This window comes from Xenia sp. Carnegie-2017, unplaced genomic scaffold, assembly GCF_021976095.1.
Source record: "Xenia sp. Carnegie-2017 unplaced genomic scaffold, XeniaSp_v1 HiC_scaffold_21, whole genome shotgun sequence".
Classification (NCBI taxonomy): Eukaryota; Metazoa; Cnidaria; class Anthozoa; order Malacalcyonacea; family Xeniidae; genus Xenia; species Xenia sp. Carnegie-2017.
In genome coordinates this window covers 985,126-999,137 of record NW_025813484.1, presented here as the reverse complement: position 1 = coordinate 999,137, position 14,012 = coordinate 985,126, and the positions used below count along the sequence as shown (strand labels likewise).

Here is a 14,012-nt window from a genome sequence, read left to right as displayed (position 1 = left end):
GCCAACTTTAGTAGCAGCAGATATTTCAATGATATATTGCACGTAAGGTTTTAAACCAGTAAATGTATATGATGTTTCGAGAATGGAACAGTTACTTTAGTTGTGCATGATGTCAAAGACTGTCGTCGAATACACACTGAATATTTGGTTAAAATACCATTGAGCAGGGAGCTGTCAGGTGACGACCATGTTGCTTTTATAAAATTTTTAGTGTATGAAACGACATTTAAATTGCGAGGTGCACCCGATGGTTCTGAAGGAATAAAAAGGCAGAAAATCTCATTACAAGACAATTGAAAGTGTAAGCTGTAAATATGAAAGTGTCTGCCAACTAATACTTTTACAATTTGTAACTTTTTTATATCATGAAACATTCTTACACTGTAGACACTCTTCAGATTCAGTCTTTTCTCACCTGCCTCTAATGTCCTAGTTGTTAAAACTGCTGCTGGGCCATATCCAATCTTTGTTGCAGCTGAAATTCTAAGATGGTACTTGGTGTAAGGTTTTAAGTTCGAAAAAGTGTAAACTGTGATATTGCCTGTCGTAGCTTGGAGTAAACAGGGTCCTTGAGAAGTATTGCCAATTTTAATGCAGAGTTTGTAGTTGATGATTCTTCCATTGCGTAATGCAGGATCTGGAGGAAGCCAGGAAGATGTGATATTCGTTATATCCACTCGAGTTATTTGAAACTTTATGGGTGGACCATTAGGAACTAAAGTTAAATAAATTGTTCGATGATTTAAAACATTAAAAAAATTAAATGTTGTTTATTTACCTAAATTAACAAGTGTGAAATGCATAGAGATGAACAAATCAGTGTGCAAAGAATTGGTTTTTAAGGATAGTAAAAAAATTCTTTTAAATATTTTCAACATCATCATAATGTTTTGAAATCCATGAAAAGAATACTTAATGTTACTGAATTGAGAAACTTTGAGTAAATGAATTTTTTAAACTTTTGATTGATTTCTTATAATAAAAGGATTAGTTATATTAAGTAAGAAAATAGTTAATTAAATAAAATTAACAAGTTCTGTTGTTAGTCCTGACGACGCTACCATTATTTAATAAACACTATAAAAATTCATTAATTTCACGAATCTTACACATAAAAATGTAAAAATTTTGTTCATTTATAATATACATCCTCTTCTTACCTGATTCTCTCGTTCTTTGAGTAATCTTAGCTCGAGGACCATAGCCAGCCTTAGTAGCAGCAGATATTTCAATGATATATTGCACGTAAGGTTTTAAACCAGTAAATGTATATGATGTTTTCGTGAATGGAACAATTACTTTAGGTGTGCATGATGTCAAAACTGTCGTCGAATACACACTGAGTATTTGGTTAAAATACCATTGAGCAGGGAGCTGTCAGGTGACGACCATGTTGTTTTTATAAAATTTTTGGTGTACGAAATGACATTTAGATTGCGAGGTGCACTCGACGGTTCTGAAGGAATAAAAAGGCAAAAAATGTTGTCATTACAAAGGAGCGAAAAAATTTGTAAGATGATTGAAAGATTAAATGGTAAAAATGAAAGTATGTGCCAACCAATGCTTTTACAATTTGTAACCTATTTATACCAAGAAACATTCTTATATTGTAGACAGTCTTCAGGTTCGGTGTTTTCTCACCTGCCTCCAATGTCCTAGTTGTTAAAACTGCTGCTGGACCATATCCAATCTTTGTTGCTGCTGAAATTCTAAGATGATACTTGGTGTAAGGTTTTAAGTTCAAAAAAGTGTACACTGTGATATTGCCTGTCGTAATTTGAAGTAAACATGGTCCTTGAGAAGTACTGCCAAACTTAATGCAGAGTTTGTAATTGATGATTCTTCCATTGCGTAATGTAGGATCTGGAGGAAGCCAGGAAGATGTGATATTTGTTGTATACACACGAGATATTTGAAACTTTATGGGTGGACCATCAGGAACTAAAATTAACAAATTTTAAGATTTGAAGCATTGATATTCTTAATTTGAATCACTTAAAAAGTAGTTTATAAGAACACAGATGTACAAGTCACTGTGTAAAAGCTGGTTAAATGGACGTTTCATTGGAAATATAAAAGAAAGTCTCCCACTTAAATAATTCCAACTTTATTCTAGTATTTTATCATCCATTAAAAGAATACTTTATATCACTGTATAATAAAGCTACGAGTAAAGTACTTAGTTTTCAATTTTCATCTTATTTTTTTCAAATGAGTTAATAATATTGTAAATAAAAAAATAGTAAACTAAATATTATTAATAAGCTCTGTTGATAGTCATGTCAGTACTACAAATAAATAACTAATGCTATTAAAATTTATTGATTTTATGAACATTATCAAAATTTATTCATCCATGAATGCTTTATGTTCATAAATATAATACATCCTTCTCTTACCTGATTCTCTCGTTCTTTGAGTAATCTTGGCACGAGGACCATAGCCAGCTTTAGTACCAGCAGATATTTCAATGGTATATTGCACGTAAGGTTTTAAACCAGTAAATGTATATGATGTTTTCGTGAATGGAACAATTACTTTAGGTGTGCATGATTTCAAAGACTGTCGTCGAAGGCAAACTGAGTATTTGGTTAAAATACCATTGAGCAGGGAGCTGTCAGGTGACGACCATGTTGTCTTGATAAAATTTTTAGTGTATGAAACGACATTTAAATTGCGAGGTGCACCCGATGGTTCTGAAGGAATTAAAAGGAAAATAATGTTGTCATTACAAAAGATGCAAGAAATTTGAAAATGTAAACTCTAAAAATGAAAGTACCCACCAAAAATGAATTTACAATTTTGTAAGATTTATATATTATGAAACATGCGTAAACTGTAGACACTCTTCAGGTTTAGTCTTTTCTCACCTGCCTCTAATGTCCTAGTTGTTAAAACTGCTGCCGAACCATATCCAATCTTTGTTGCTGCTGAAATTCTAAGTTGATACTTGGTGTTAGGCTTTAAGTTCGAAAAAGTGTAAACTGTGATATTGCCTGTCGTAATTTGAAGTAAACAGGGTCCTTGAGAAGTACTGCCAATCTTAATGCAGAGTTTGTAGTTGATGATTCTTCCATTGCGTAATGCAGGATCTGGCGGAAGCCAGGAAGCAGTGATATTTGTTGCATCCACTCCAGATATTTGAAACTTCGTAGGAGGACCATTAGGAACTAAAATCAAATAAGCTTTTAGATTTGAAGCAATAAAAATATTCTTAATTTTAATCACTTAAAAAGTAATTTATAAGAACACAGATGTACTAAAGTCACTGTGTATTTGTTGGTTGTATGAACATTTCATTGGAAATATAAAAGAAAGTCTCCCTAATTTTAAAGCTTCCTACTTTATTCTAGTATTTTATCATCCATTAAAAAATACTTAACATTACTGTATTAAGAAGTTATTAGTAAACCTTATTTAAATTTGATGATTTTCTATTTGAAATGAGTTCATTATATATCAAATAAGAAAATAGTAAACTAAATACATTTAATAAGTTTGTTGATAATGATGTCACACATACAGTTAAATAACTAATTCTATCAAAATTCATAAATTTTAAGAACATTATCAAAATTTATTCAACCATGAATGTTTCATGTTCATAAATATTATACATCCTTCTCTTACCTGATTCTCTCGTTCTTTGAGTAATCTTGGCTCGAGGACCATAGCCAACTTTAGTAGCAGCAGATATTTCAATGCTATATTGCACGTAAGGTTTTAAACCAGTAAATGCATATGATGTTTTCGTGAATGGAACAGTTACTTTAGGTGTGCATGATGTCATAGACTGTTGTCGAATACATACTGAATATTTGGTTAAAATACCATTGAGCAGGGAGCTGTCAGGTGAAGACCATGTTGTCTTGATAAAATTTTTAGTGTATGAAACGACATTTAAATTGCGAGGTGCACCCGATGGTTCTGAAGGAATAAAAAGGAAAATAATGCTCATCACAAAGGAATGCAAGAAATTTTTTAAGACAGTCGAAAATGTAAATTGTAAAAACGAAAGTACCCACCAAAAATTAATTTACAATTTTGTAAGATTTTTATACTATGAAACATGCGTAAACTGTAGACACTTTGCAGGTTTAGTCTTTTCTCACCTGCCTCTAATGTCCTAGTTGTTAAAACTGCAGCTGAACCATATCCAATCTTTGTTGCTGCTGAAATTCTAAGATGATACTTGGTGTAAGGCTTTAAGTTCGAAAAATTGTAAACTGTGATGTTGCCTGTCGTAACTTGAAGTAAACAGGGTCCTTGAGAAGTATTGCCAATCTTAATGCAGAGTTTGTAGTTGATGATTCTTCCATTGCGTAATGCAGGATCTGGAGGAAGCCAGGAAGTAGTGATACTCGTGGCATGAACGCGTGATATTTGAAACTTCGTCGGTGGACCATTAGGAACTAAAATTACATAAATTTTTAAATTTGAAGGATTGATATTCTTAATTTGAAATAGTATAGAATTGATATTCTTAATTTGAAAAATAAAATAGTAAGAACACAGATTCACAGGTTACTTGACAATTACTGGTTAAATGAACATTTCATTGGACTAATGATAGAAAGTCTTCCTAGTGTTAAATATTTCCGACTTCATTCTAGTATTTTATCATCCTTTAAAAAATACTTAACATCACTGTATGATGACGTTATAAGTAAACCTTTTTTAAATTTGACGATTTACTTCTTTGAAATAAGTTAATTATATATCAAATAACAAAATAGTATATAAAATACATTTAATAAGTTTGGTTGATAATGATGTCACACATACAGTTAAATAACTAATTCTATTAAAATTCATAAATTTCAAGAACATTATCAAAATTTATTCAACCATGAATGTTTCATGTCCATAAATAAACATTGTACATCCTTCTCCTACCTGATTCTCTCGTTCTTTGGGTAATGTTGGCGCGAGGACCATAGCCAGCTTTAGTAGCAGCAGATATTTCAATGGTATATTGCACGTAAGGTTTTAAACCAGTAAATGTATATGATGTTTTCGTGAATGGAACAATTACTTTAGGTGTGCATGATGTCAAAGACTGTCGTCGAATACACACTGAATATTTGGTTAAAATACCATTGAGCAGGGAGCTGTCAGGTGACGACCATGTTGTTTTGATAAAATTTTTGGTGTATGAAACGACATTTAAATTGCGAGGTGCACCCGATGGTTCTGAAGGAATAAAAAGGAAAATAATGCTCATCACAAAGGAATGCAAGAAATTTTTTAAGACAGTCGAAAATGTAAATTGTAAAAACGAAAGTACCCACCAAAAATGAATTTACAATTTTGTAAGATTTTTATATTATGAAACATGCGTAAACTGTAGACACTCCTTAGGTTTAGTCTTTTCTCACCTGCCTCTAATGTCCTAGTTGTTAAAACTGCTGCTGGTCCATATCCAATCTTTGTTGCAGCTGAAATTCTAAGATGATACTTGGTGTAAGGCTTTAAGTTCGAAAAAGTGTAAACTGTGATGTTGCCTGTAGTAATTTGAAGTAAACATGGTCCTTGAGAAGTACTGCCAATCTTAATGCAGAGTTTGTAATTAATGATTCTTCCATTGCGTAATGTAGGATCTGGAGGAAGCCAGGAAGATGTGATACTCGTGGTATCAATGCGTGATATTTGAAACTTCGTCGGTGGACCATTAGGAACTAAAATTACATAAATTTTTAAATTTGAAGGATTGATATTCTTAATTTGAATCACTTAGAAAATAAAATAGTAAGAACACAGATTTACAGGTTACTTGACAATTACTGGTTAAATGAACATTTCATTGGACTAATGATAGAAAGTCTTCCTAGTATTAAATACTTCCGACTTCATTCTAGTATTTTATCATCCTTTAAAAAATACTTAACATCACTGTATGATGAAGTTATAAATAAACCTTTTTTAAATTTGATGATTTGCTTCTTTGAAATAAGTTAATACAGTTAAATAACTAATTCTATTAAAATTCATAAATTTTAAGAACATTATCAAAATTTATTCAACCATGAATGTTTCATGTCCATAAATAAACATTATACATCCTTCTCCTACCTGATTCTCTCGTTCTTTGAGTTATGTTGGCGCGAGGACCATAGCCAGCTTTAGTAGCAGCAGATATTTCAATGGTGTATTGCACGTAAGGTTTTAAACCAGTAAATGTATATGATGTTTTCGTGAATGGAACAATTACTTTAGGTGTGCATGATGTCAAAGACTGTCGTCGAATACAAATGAATATTTGGTTAAAATACCATTGAGCAGGGAGCTGTCAGGTGACGACCATGTTACTTTAATAATGTTTTTAGTGTACGAAATGACATTTAAATTGCGAGGTGCACCCGATGGTTCTGAAGGAATTAAAAGGAAAATAATGTTGTCATTACAAAAAAAATGCAATAATTTGTAAGTTATATAAAATTGTAAGCAGTAAATATGAACGTATCTGCCAATTAATACTTTTACAATATGAAAAGTTTTTATACTATGAAACATGCTTATACTGTAGAAAGTCTTCAGGTTCTGTCCTTTTCTCACCTGCCTCTAATGTCCTAGTTGTTAAAACAGCTGCAGGTCCATATCCAATCTTTGTTGCAGCTGAAACTCTAAGACGGAACTTGGTGTAAGGCTTTAAGTTGAATGCGATATTGCGTGTCCTAGTTGTGAGTAAACATGGTCCTCGTGAAGTACTGACTAGCTTAATGCAGAGTATGTAATTGATGATTCTTCCATTGCGTAATGCAGGATCTGGAGGAAGCCATGAAGATGTGATACTCGTGGCATCAATGCGTGATATTTGAAACTTCATTGGAGGACCATAAGGAACTAAAGTTAAATAAATTGTTGGGCTTAAAACATTAAAAAATTAAATGTTGGTGATTTATGGATTAATAAGTAAGAAAATGCATAGAGATGAACAAATCAATGTGCAAAGGGATAGTTTCTAAGAATAGTAAAAAGTTTTGTTTAAAATACTTTCATCTTTATCATAATCATGAAAAGAATACTTAATATTAGTGAATTAAGAAAGTTTGAGTAACTGATTTTTTTACTTTTCGATTGTTTTCTTATAATAAAAGAGTTAATTATGTTAAGTAAGGAAATAGCAAATAGGTATGACAATAACACCATCAAAATTTATTAATTTGACGAATCTTACACGTATAAATGCAATGCAAAACTTTTGTTGATTTATGTTATACATCCTCCTCCTACCTGATTCTTTCGTTCTTTGAGTAATCTTGCTCGAGGACCATAGCCAGCTTTAGTAGCAGCAGATATTTCAATGGTGTATTGCACATAAGGTTTTAAACCAGTAAATGTATATGATGTTTGTGTTTTTGGAACTATTATTGGAGATTTGCAGGTTGACAAAGACACTCGTCGTATGCAAACCGAGTAGTTGTATATAAAGCCAATAAACAGAGATCTGTCAGGTGAAGACCATGTGGCTTTGATAAGATTTATAGAGTACGAAGATACACGTAAATTACGAGGTGCACTTGGTAAATCTGAGTAAAAAAGTAAAAAATAAATTTAAGGTCCAAACTTCATATTCATTTATTTCTTAAATTTATTCAAAAACACAACTAAGGCGGACATAGGTTACTTTTTTTAGTCGTAGAGTAAATACCTGTAAAGTCAATAAGCTATAGCTTCTTTTGTTTACATTTACTTGCTTGTATTGATTTAGAAAATTTGTTTTTAGTCAGTTAAAACCGTAATAAATTCACGAGTATTTACTTTGAAACGAAAGGAGTTCGTCGCTTAAAATGGAAGGTACTTTTAAAACAACAATTAATACTTGGTTTTTGTACGGTTTGCAAGTTTCTAACTCCCCTCAATATTGCAACGTTTTAATGAGCATATTAAGTGAAATGGCTTCGAAAACGTTTCACCGTAAACGACATATCAAAAAATACAGAAAGTATCACTATCAATACACGCCCAGAGCTTGAGAAAAACTATTGCAAGGTTATATTACATAGCAAAGCGAAACAAATTTATTTCAAAATACCTTGAACGCAAGCTCCAAGTCCTGATTTTTTATAAAAACCGGTTTTGCATTGGCATTTGAAGCTTCCAAGGGTGTTAATGCAGACAGCAGCATCCTGGTCACAGTTATGGGCACCAGTTCGACATTCATTTATATCTTAAAATTTTTATTTGATCAATGTCAGTATCAATCTCATTACCTCGAGGTTACCATTATACATATATATATATATATATATATGCAGATAAAGCAATCAAAGCAAAGATTATTTCTACATACCTTTGATCACGATCTCGACTGGGTAATGTCTACCACACGATCGTCGTGGTACGTATTGACGAACACACTGTACAAAGCACTTGCGTTTCCTCGCATAATAAGCAATGTAATAACACGAAACATCTCTACGGCATATTTCCATACACATGCTACGTCTGGCTAATGTTGCTCTATAGCAGCCATTTCTATAGCAGCCGACACCCATTGAGAACCACGATACCGCTCCTAAACATAACCACAGAGCGAATTGGAGAAATAAGAAAAGAAAGTTTGAACGTACAGAAAAATAAGAAAAGTTACCTTTCTTAGTCGGAAATTTTAAACGAAAATCTACGGGAATAAACAACAATTGAATCAAGACACCATGAAACAGATTTATTACCACGGTGTTGCGACAAAAAGTGGGGTTGGGGAAAAGTTTGTCCCAGTGTCATGTGACGTCACGATTTCAAACATTTGCAACTACATGAACCATGGGCAATGTTTTTTTTGAAGCTACACACACTTCGATTGTCTTAAGTAATTACGAAAATTTGTGTTTGGAAATATATCTTGAAGTTTGTCATCTTGAATAATTTACGTTGTCGTCATTTTGGTGGTAGCTCGTTGTCAGAGAATGTTGTTCATTAATAAGACATACTAATTGCAAAATAACACTTTGATTAAAGGTTCTTTAACTACGACTAGCAGGCAGCCGAATAGTCGATATTTTACAATATGCTCAACGTTTCTAGATTGTAAAAAATCAAGAAATTGGAAAAAAACGAGATAAGTAAACAAAGTAAAATAATTTACCAAACTTACTTATTGGATGCACTGTCGGAAGAGGTCTTGTTGTGGGAGGCGCCTTTGTAGTTGTAATTTTTACTTTCACTTTAAAGTAGAAGACAAGTGAGAAAAAGTGCGGTTTTGCCTGTTAACCTTTTTTTAGTTAGGTGAAGTTTTATTTACCTTTCTGCCAGTAACTTGCAGTTTCAAAGCAAAAAAGTATGTCATGATCATGAGTGGAAGCGAAAATACAGAGTTTTTTAATCTGGACAACAGCCATACATCGATTATCTTTGAGACACCAACTAGTACAATCATTTGCATTGATTGAATTCCGTCTTCGATATTGAGTAACAACATAACAATCCTTTGGGAATGCTTTCATTTGGATTACTTTACCATAAAAAAGAAAATAGAAAACTTGTTAGTCTTGTTCTTTTAAATGATGTCAGAGCTAACACAGATTATGGACGAAATACAATATAGCTGTTAAAATCAAATAATCATTTCTCAAGTGAATGGTGAATTAAAAGAAAATGATCTTAAATTATTTTATTATTAAATGCTTACCAAAATCCTTCGCTTCAGCAAAATTCTGTTCGTGCCAAAACGAGGTTGCTACGATGAGAAGATATAAAAAATCTGTCAAACATATCTTCATATCGTGTGATTTAACCATCAGAAATCAGCAAATTAACTCAATGAAATTTTATCCTTAATTATGACTGTTACATTATGTAATTAACTCAATGAAATTTTATCCTTATGACTGGTTACATCATGTAATTAGCTCAATGAAATTTTATCTTTAATTATGACTGTTACATCATGTAATTATGAAAATTTACGTAAGAAGAATCTTTGATGCTCGAAAAATTATAGAATTTAAAAATTTTAACATGAAATAATAACATCAGTCAACAAAACTTCAAAGGCAGTCTGCTACTTGATAAATGTTAAGTCATAACTTTTAAGAAGAAAGCCTGTTTTATTTAATTGCTAAAACTTTTGATGACGAACGATATAAAAAGCAGGCGTTTCCACAACTATAGTACAACAGATTGTGCAGTCTATAGATGAAAGTTGTAAAAATAATTTAATTTAGTTTGACAATACAGACTTGCAGTTTTACAGAGTTTAATATAAAAAATAATAAAAACTATATGTATTCCCACAATATCAAGACAGCGAAAAAAAGAAGCCATGTGCGAGGATGATATCGGGGATATGCAGACGTGTTGAAAAGATCTAATAACTCCTTAAAAGGTCCTTTCTTCTCTTTGCTAAGTGTCCAAATGTTTTTCTCGGTTGGTGTTTCTGTGAAATGCGCATTTTAATATAACATGTTAAAACAATGTTGTTTTATCAATTTAAATGTTAATTTCAGAATACTTAAAGTAAAGGTATAAAACTTTGAATTCTTCACCTTTAATACAAAGTTCTCCATCTCTATGATAGCCAAGTAAGCACTCACAGTTGTAACTGCCATTGTTGTTTACACATATCGCATTAGCACCACAAAGATTTCGGTATGTTTCACATTCATTAACGTCTACACATTCACAAACACAATGTAAGTAAAGATTCTGACATGAAATTATGATGGTAAACTAGTGCAGTCAAATTGTTTATTTAAAAAAAAGAATTTGAGACAGTAAATGATTTACCATGGCAAACTTTGCCAGTGCCTTTGTAACCAGAACGACATCGGCATACACGATTTCCACTGTAACTATGACAATAGGAACGTCGTGGACATAACTTCTCGATATTGTCACATTCAACAATAGCTGGAGATAAACAGTTATTGTGTCAGTAACAATCCATGGTACATTTATGAATAATCTTCAAAAGTACAAGGCACATATTAACTATAGAATGTTGTTAAATTTCTAGGAAACTATGCTTAGATTGCAAATTTACCCTTTAAAAACAAGTCAGATCTTATTCCACAGTGAGAGATTGGCTTATAATGATGATGTCTGAAGAGTTTACACATTTTTTTTTCACTAATGTATTCTACCATTGCACAGCTATTATTGATTTGACATTTGAGTTGACAGTGCTCTTTGCTCTCTACTTTTAAACGTGCGAAATGAGACGAGGCCTCAAAGCAACCGTCCTCGTAAGACATCCACAAAACTTCAGGTACTAAAGAAACAACATTCTCACTTGTTTGCTTCAGATCTACAAGAGAAAATAAAGCAACATCATTCCCCTTACCTTCTACGCAAATTCCAAGTCCAGCTTTTCTATAAAAACCGGTTTTACACCGGCATTTGTAACTTCCAATAGTATTAATGCAGACAGCAGAATCCTGGTCACAGTCGTGGGCACCAGTCTGACATTCATCAATATCTTAATTAAATTTTTGAGAGATCAGAAACAACAAAAATCGTCGTAACAGGTTATTAAAAATAAACGCAACCACGCATGTCAGCAAATAAGTAACGTGATTTAGTATAAAATTAAGCCGTTTTTTGCATTTCAGTTACACGCACTGACCTGTATAGTAATATAACTTCAATGGTTACCTGATGATTGCATTTGGCACGAAACTTGAAGTAGTAACAATAAAACTGTTGTGTTTTGAATAAATAAATATATATATGTATATTCCGTGGTTAGTATAAATGCAATCAAACCAATACTATAAGTGTCACGTACTGTCCCTAAGTGATCATTCCTACATACCTTTAACCACGATCTCGATTGGCTGTTTGCGACCACATGACTTTCTTGCTTTGTAAACACCTGTGCACAGGGCACATTTCATATTTTGTGCAAAATAAGCGAAGTATTTACAACTGTTATCTTTGAGGCAGATTTGCAAACACTTTTGACGATTCTCGGTCATCTTTAAATCGTAGAAATTGTAGTCGAAACAGTTGAAACCAGCACTGTGCCACGTAATTAACTCTGGAGAAAAATATATAAAGATCGAGTAAAAAACATAACATCCTTCTTTGTGCTGAAAATAGCCACACATTATATTTCGAAAAGAAGACAAGGGAAAGGAAAAAGACTGAGCAAATTATACAAAGTAACTTAATGTAAGTTAACAAACTTACAAGCTATGGAAGAAAATTGCGTTACTTAATTTACTATGTTCTTAATTGCGCAACATGTGTTTGGAAACTTCCGAGAAGTCTTCATCGTCAGTTAGAAGCTAGAAATTCATTCGCTATTCCCTACGATTAGTTTTATCAGATACTTCCGCATTGAATATTCAAAGTAATTTTTTTCTTTACCCTTCCCGATATTATAAATTGGGAGGCAGGAAAAGATTTTAAAAGTGCTGTACTCTAAATAGTTTAAATAATGCAGTTTAAAAATGTATAATTCAATTCTAGTTACCGGAATTTTTTCCTTCAGTATAATTCTGTTCGTGAAAACAGGAGGTTGCTATGATGAAAAGATACAAGAGAGATGTCATCAATATCTGCATATTTTGACCATACTTAACATACTACGATAGAAATCAACAAGTTAGTTCAGGGAAGATCTTTTCCTTAATTATGACTGTTACATCATGTAATTGTGAAAGCTTACATAAGAAAATATTTTTCATGAAATTTGAGCTTTGAAGTCATCAACTTTCATGTCAAATGAAAATAAATGTTAAAAAAATCTATCACCAAACCTTCAGATCAGCTGCAATCTTAACGTGATAAATGTGTTATCGTTAACGTCATAAATGTGACGTCATATCTGTTACGCAGAAAGCCTGTTTGATTTAATTGCTGAAACTATTGATCACGATATAAAATGCAGGAGTTTCCACAAACTGGAGTATACAACAGAAAATAGTCTATATTCAATAGACCACTAGCTAAACTTCTCAATGTGTTACTAACGACACAATCAACTATATGAAATTGAAAAGAGGGGTTTGCGCCACTAGACTAAAAAGATGAAAGTTGCAAAAATGGATTTGTATTACTTTATAAGAGTACAGACTTGCAGATTTACATAGTTTGACTTAAAAAATAAATTATGTTTGCCAAAAATACCAAGAAAATGACGAAAAAGCCACGAGCAAGGATAGATGGAGATGCAGATGTATTAAAAAGATCTAATAAATCCTTGAAAGGTCCTTTCTTCTCTTTGCTGGGTGTCAAAATGTTTTTCTTGGTTGGTGTTTCTGTGAAATACACATTTATAACATGTTTAAAGCAATGTATTTGCATCAATTTAAATGTTAGTTGTAGTACTTTCATAAGTAGATACATAAAACTTTGAAATTTTTACCTTTAATACAAAGTTCTCCATCCCCATGATAGCCTGGTGAACATTGACATTTGTAACTGCCATTGGTATTAACACATTTGGCATGATGACCACAAAGATTTCGGTATGTTTCACATTCATTAACGTCTACACAATCACACGCAAACATAAGATAAGTAAAGTGTTTTGGTATCAAATCACATGAATTTATTGGAATGAATGAGCCTGGATGGTAAAATAGTGCACAGTCTAATGATCTAAAATGTATAGGATGTAGAAAGAAATTTACCATGGCAAACATTGCCAGTGCCTTTGTAACCAGAACGACATCGGCATACACGATTTCCACTGTAACTATGACAATAGGAATGTCGTGGACATAACTTCTCGATATTATCACATTCAATAATAGCTGGAGATAAACAATTATTGTATCAGTAACAATCCATAGTACATTTGTGTATAATCTTCAAAAGTACAAGGTGCATTACATAATCATAGAATGTGTTACGCAATAGGTAAAGCTATTCATTACTTGCATAGATATAAATTTACCCTTTATAAACAAGTCGGATCTCCTTCCACAGGGAGATATTGGCCTGTAATGACGACGTCTAGCGAGTTTGCAAATTTTTCTGTCTCTACTGTACTCCGCCATAACACAGTGTTCTTTGATTTGACATTTGAGTTGACATTGTTCCTTGCTGTCTACTTCAGCAAA

At 32.4% G+C, this 14,012-nt stretch overlaps 2 protein-coding genes across 3 annotated transcripts; both read right to left on the bottom strand.

Annotated features, from left to right (window-relative positions):
* Positions 1-50: 50 nt before the first annotated feature.
* Positions 51-6,239, bottom strand: LOC124444461 (phosphatidylinositol phosphatase PTPRQ-like). The gene is made up of 9 exons (XM_046995083.1): positions 6,073-6,239; positions 5,379-5,678; positions 4,897-5,193; positions 4,113-4,412; positions 3,631-3,927; positions 2,871-3,170; positions 2,400-2,696; positions 416-715; positions 51-253 (listed from the first exon to the last, which is right to left on the bottom strand). The coding sequence occupies exons 5-9, from the start codon at positions 3,788-3,790 to the stop codon at positions 51-53; spliced, it is 1,260 nt and encodes a 419-aa protein (XP_046851039.1). The 5' UTR covers positions 3,791-3,927; positions 4,113-4,412; positions 4,897-5,193; positions 5,379-5,678; positions 6,073-6,239.
* Positions 6,240-10,138: 3,899 nt separating this feature from the next.
* LOC124444256 (protein kinase C-binding protein NELL2-like) lies at positions 10,139-13,987 on the bottom strand. Of its 2 annotated transcripts, XM_046994835.1 has the most exons (11): positions 13,847-13,987; positions 13,581-13,703; positions 13,313-13,438; positions 13,075-13,205; positions 12,419-12,466; positions 11,756-11,980; positions 11,285-11,419; positions 10,985-11,212; positions 10,729-10,851; positions 10,488-10,613; positions 10,139-10,378 (listed from the first exon to the last, which is right to left on the bottom strand). In XM_046994835.1, the coding sequence occupies exons 6-11, from the start codon at positions 11,916-11,918 to the stop codon at positions 10,221-10,223; spliced, it is 933 nt and encodes a 310-aa protein (XP_046850791.1). In that variant the 5' UTR covers positions 11,919-11,980; positions 12,419-12,466; positions 13,075-13,205; positions 13,313-13,438; positions 13,581-13,703; positions 13,847-13,987; the 3' UTR covers positions 10,139-10,220. The 2 variants fall into 2 exon arrangements, with proteins under 2 accessions (XP_046850791.1, XP_046850790.1); XM_046994834.1 differs by having other exon boundaries at positions 10,985-11,419.
* Positions 13,988-14,012: the final 25 nt, after the last annotated feature.

Excerpts from the sequence above, each read along its gene's own strand:
- LOC124444461 (XM_046995083.1), bottom strand. The coding sequence starts at position 3,790 with ATGACATCATGCACACCTAAAGTAACTGTTCCATTCACGAAAACATCA. Across the intron at positions 3,171-3,630 it reads TCAAAGAACGAGAGAATCAG|TTCCTAATGGTCCTCCTACG; the intron begins GTAAGAGAAGGA and ends ATTTGATTTTAG. Across the intron at positions 2,697-2,870 it reads AACTAGGACATTAGAGGCAG|AACCATCGGGTGCACCTCGC; the intron begins GTGAGAAAAGAC and ends TAATTCCTTCAG.
- LOC124444256 (XM_046994834.1), bottom strand. The coding sequence starts at position 11,918 with ATGACCGAGAATCGTCAAAAGTGTTTGCAAATCTGCCTCAAAGATAAC. Across the intron at positions 10,852-10,984 it reads ATCTGACTTGTTTTTAAAGG|CTATTGTTGAATGTGACAAT; the intron begins GTAAATTTGCAA and ends GTTTATCTCCAG. Across the intron at positions 10,614-10,728 it reads CACTGGCAAAGTTTGCCATG|ACGTTAATGAATGTGAAACA; the intron begins GTAAATCATTTA and ends GTGAATGTGTAG.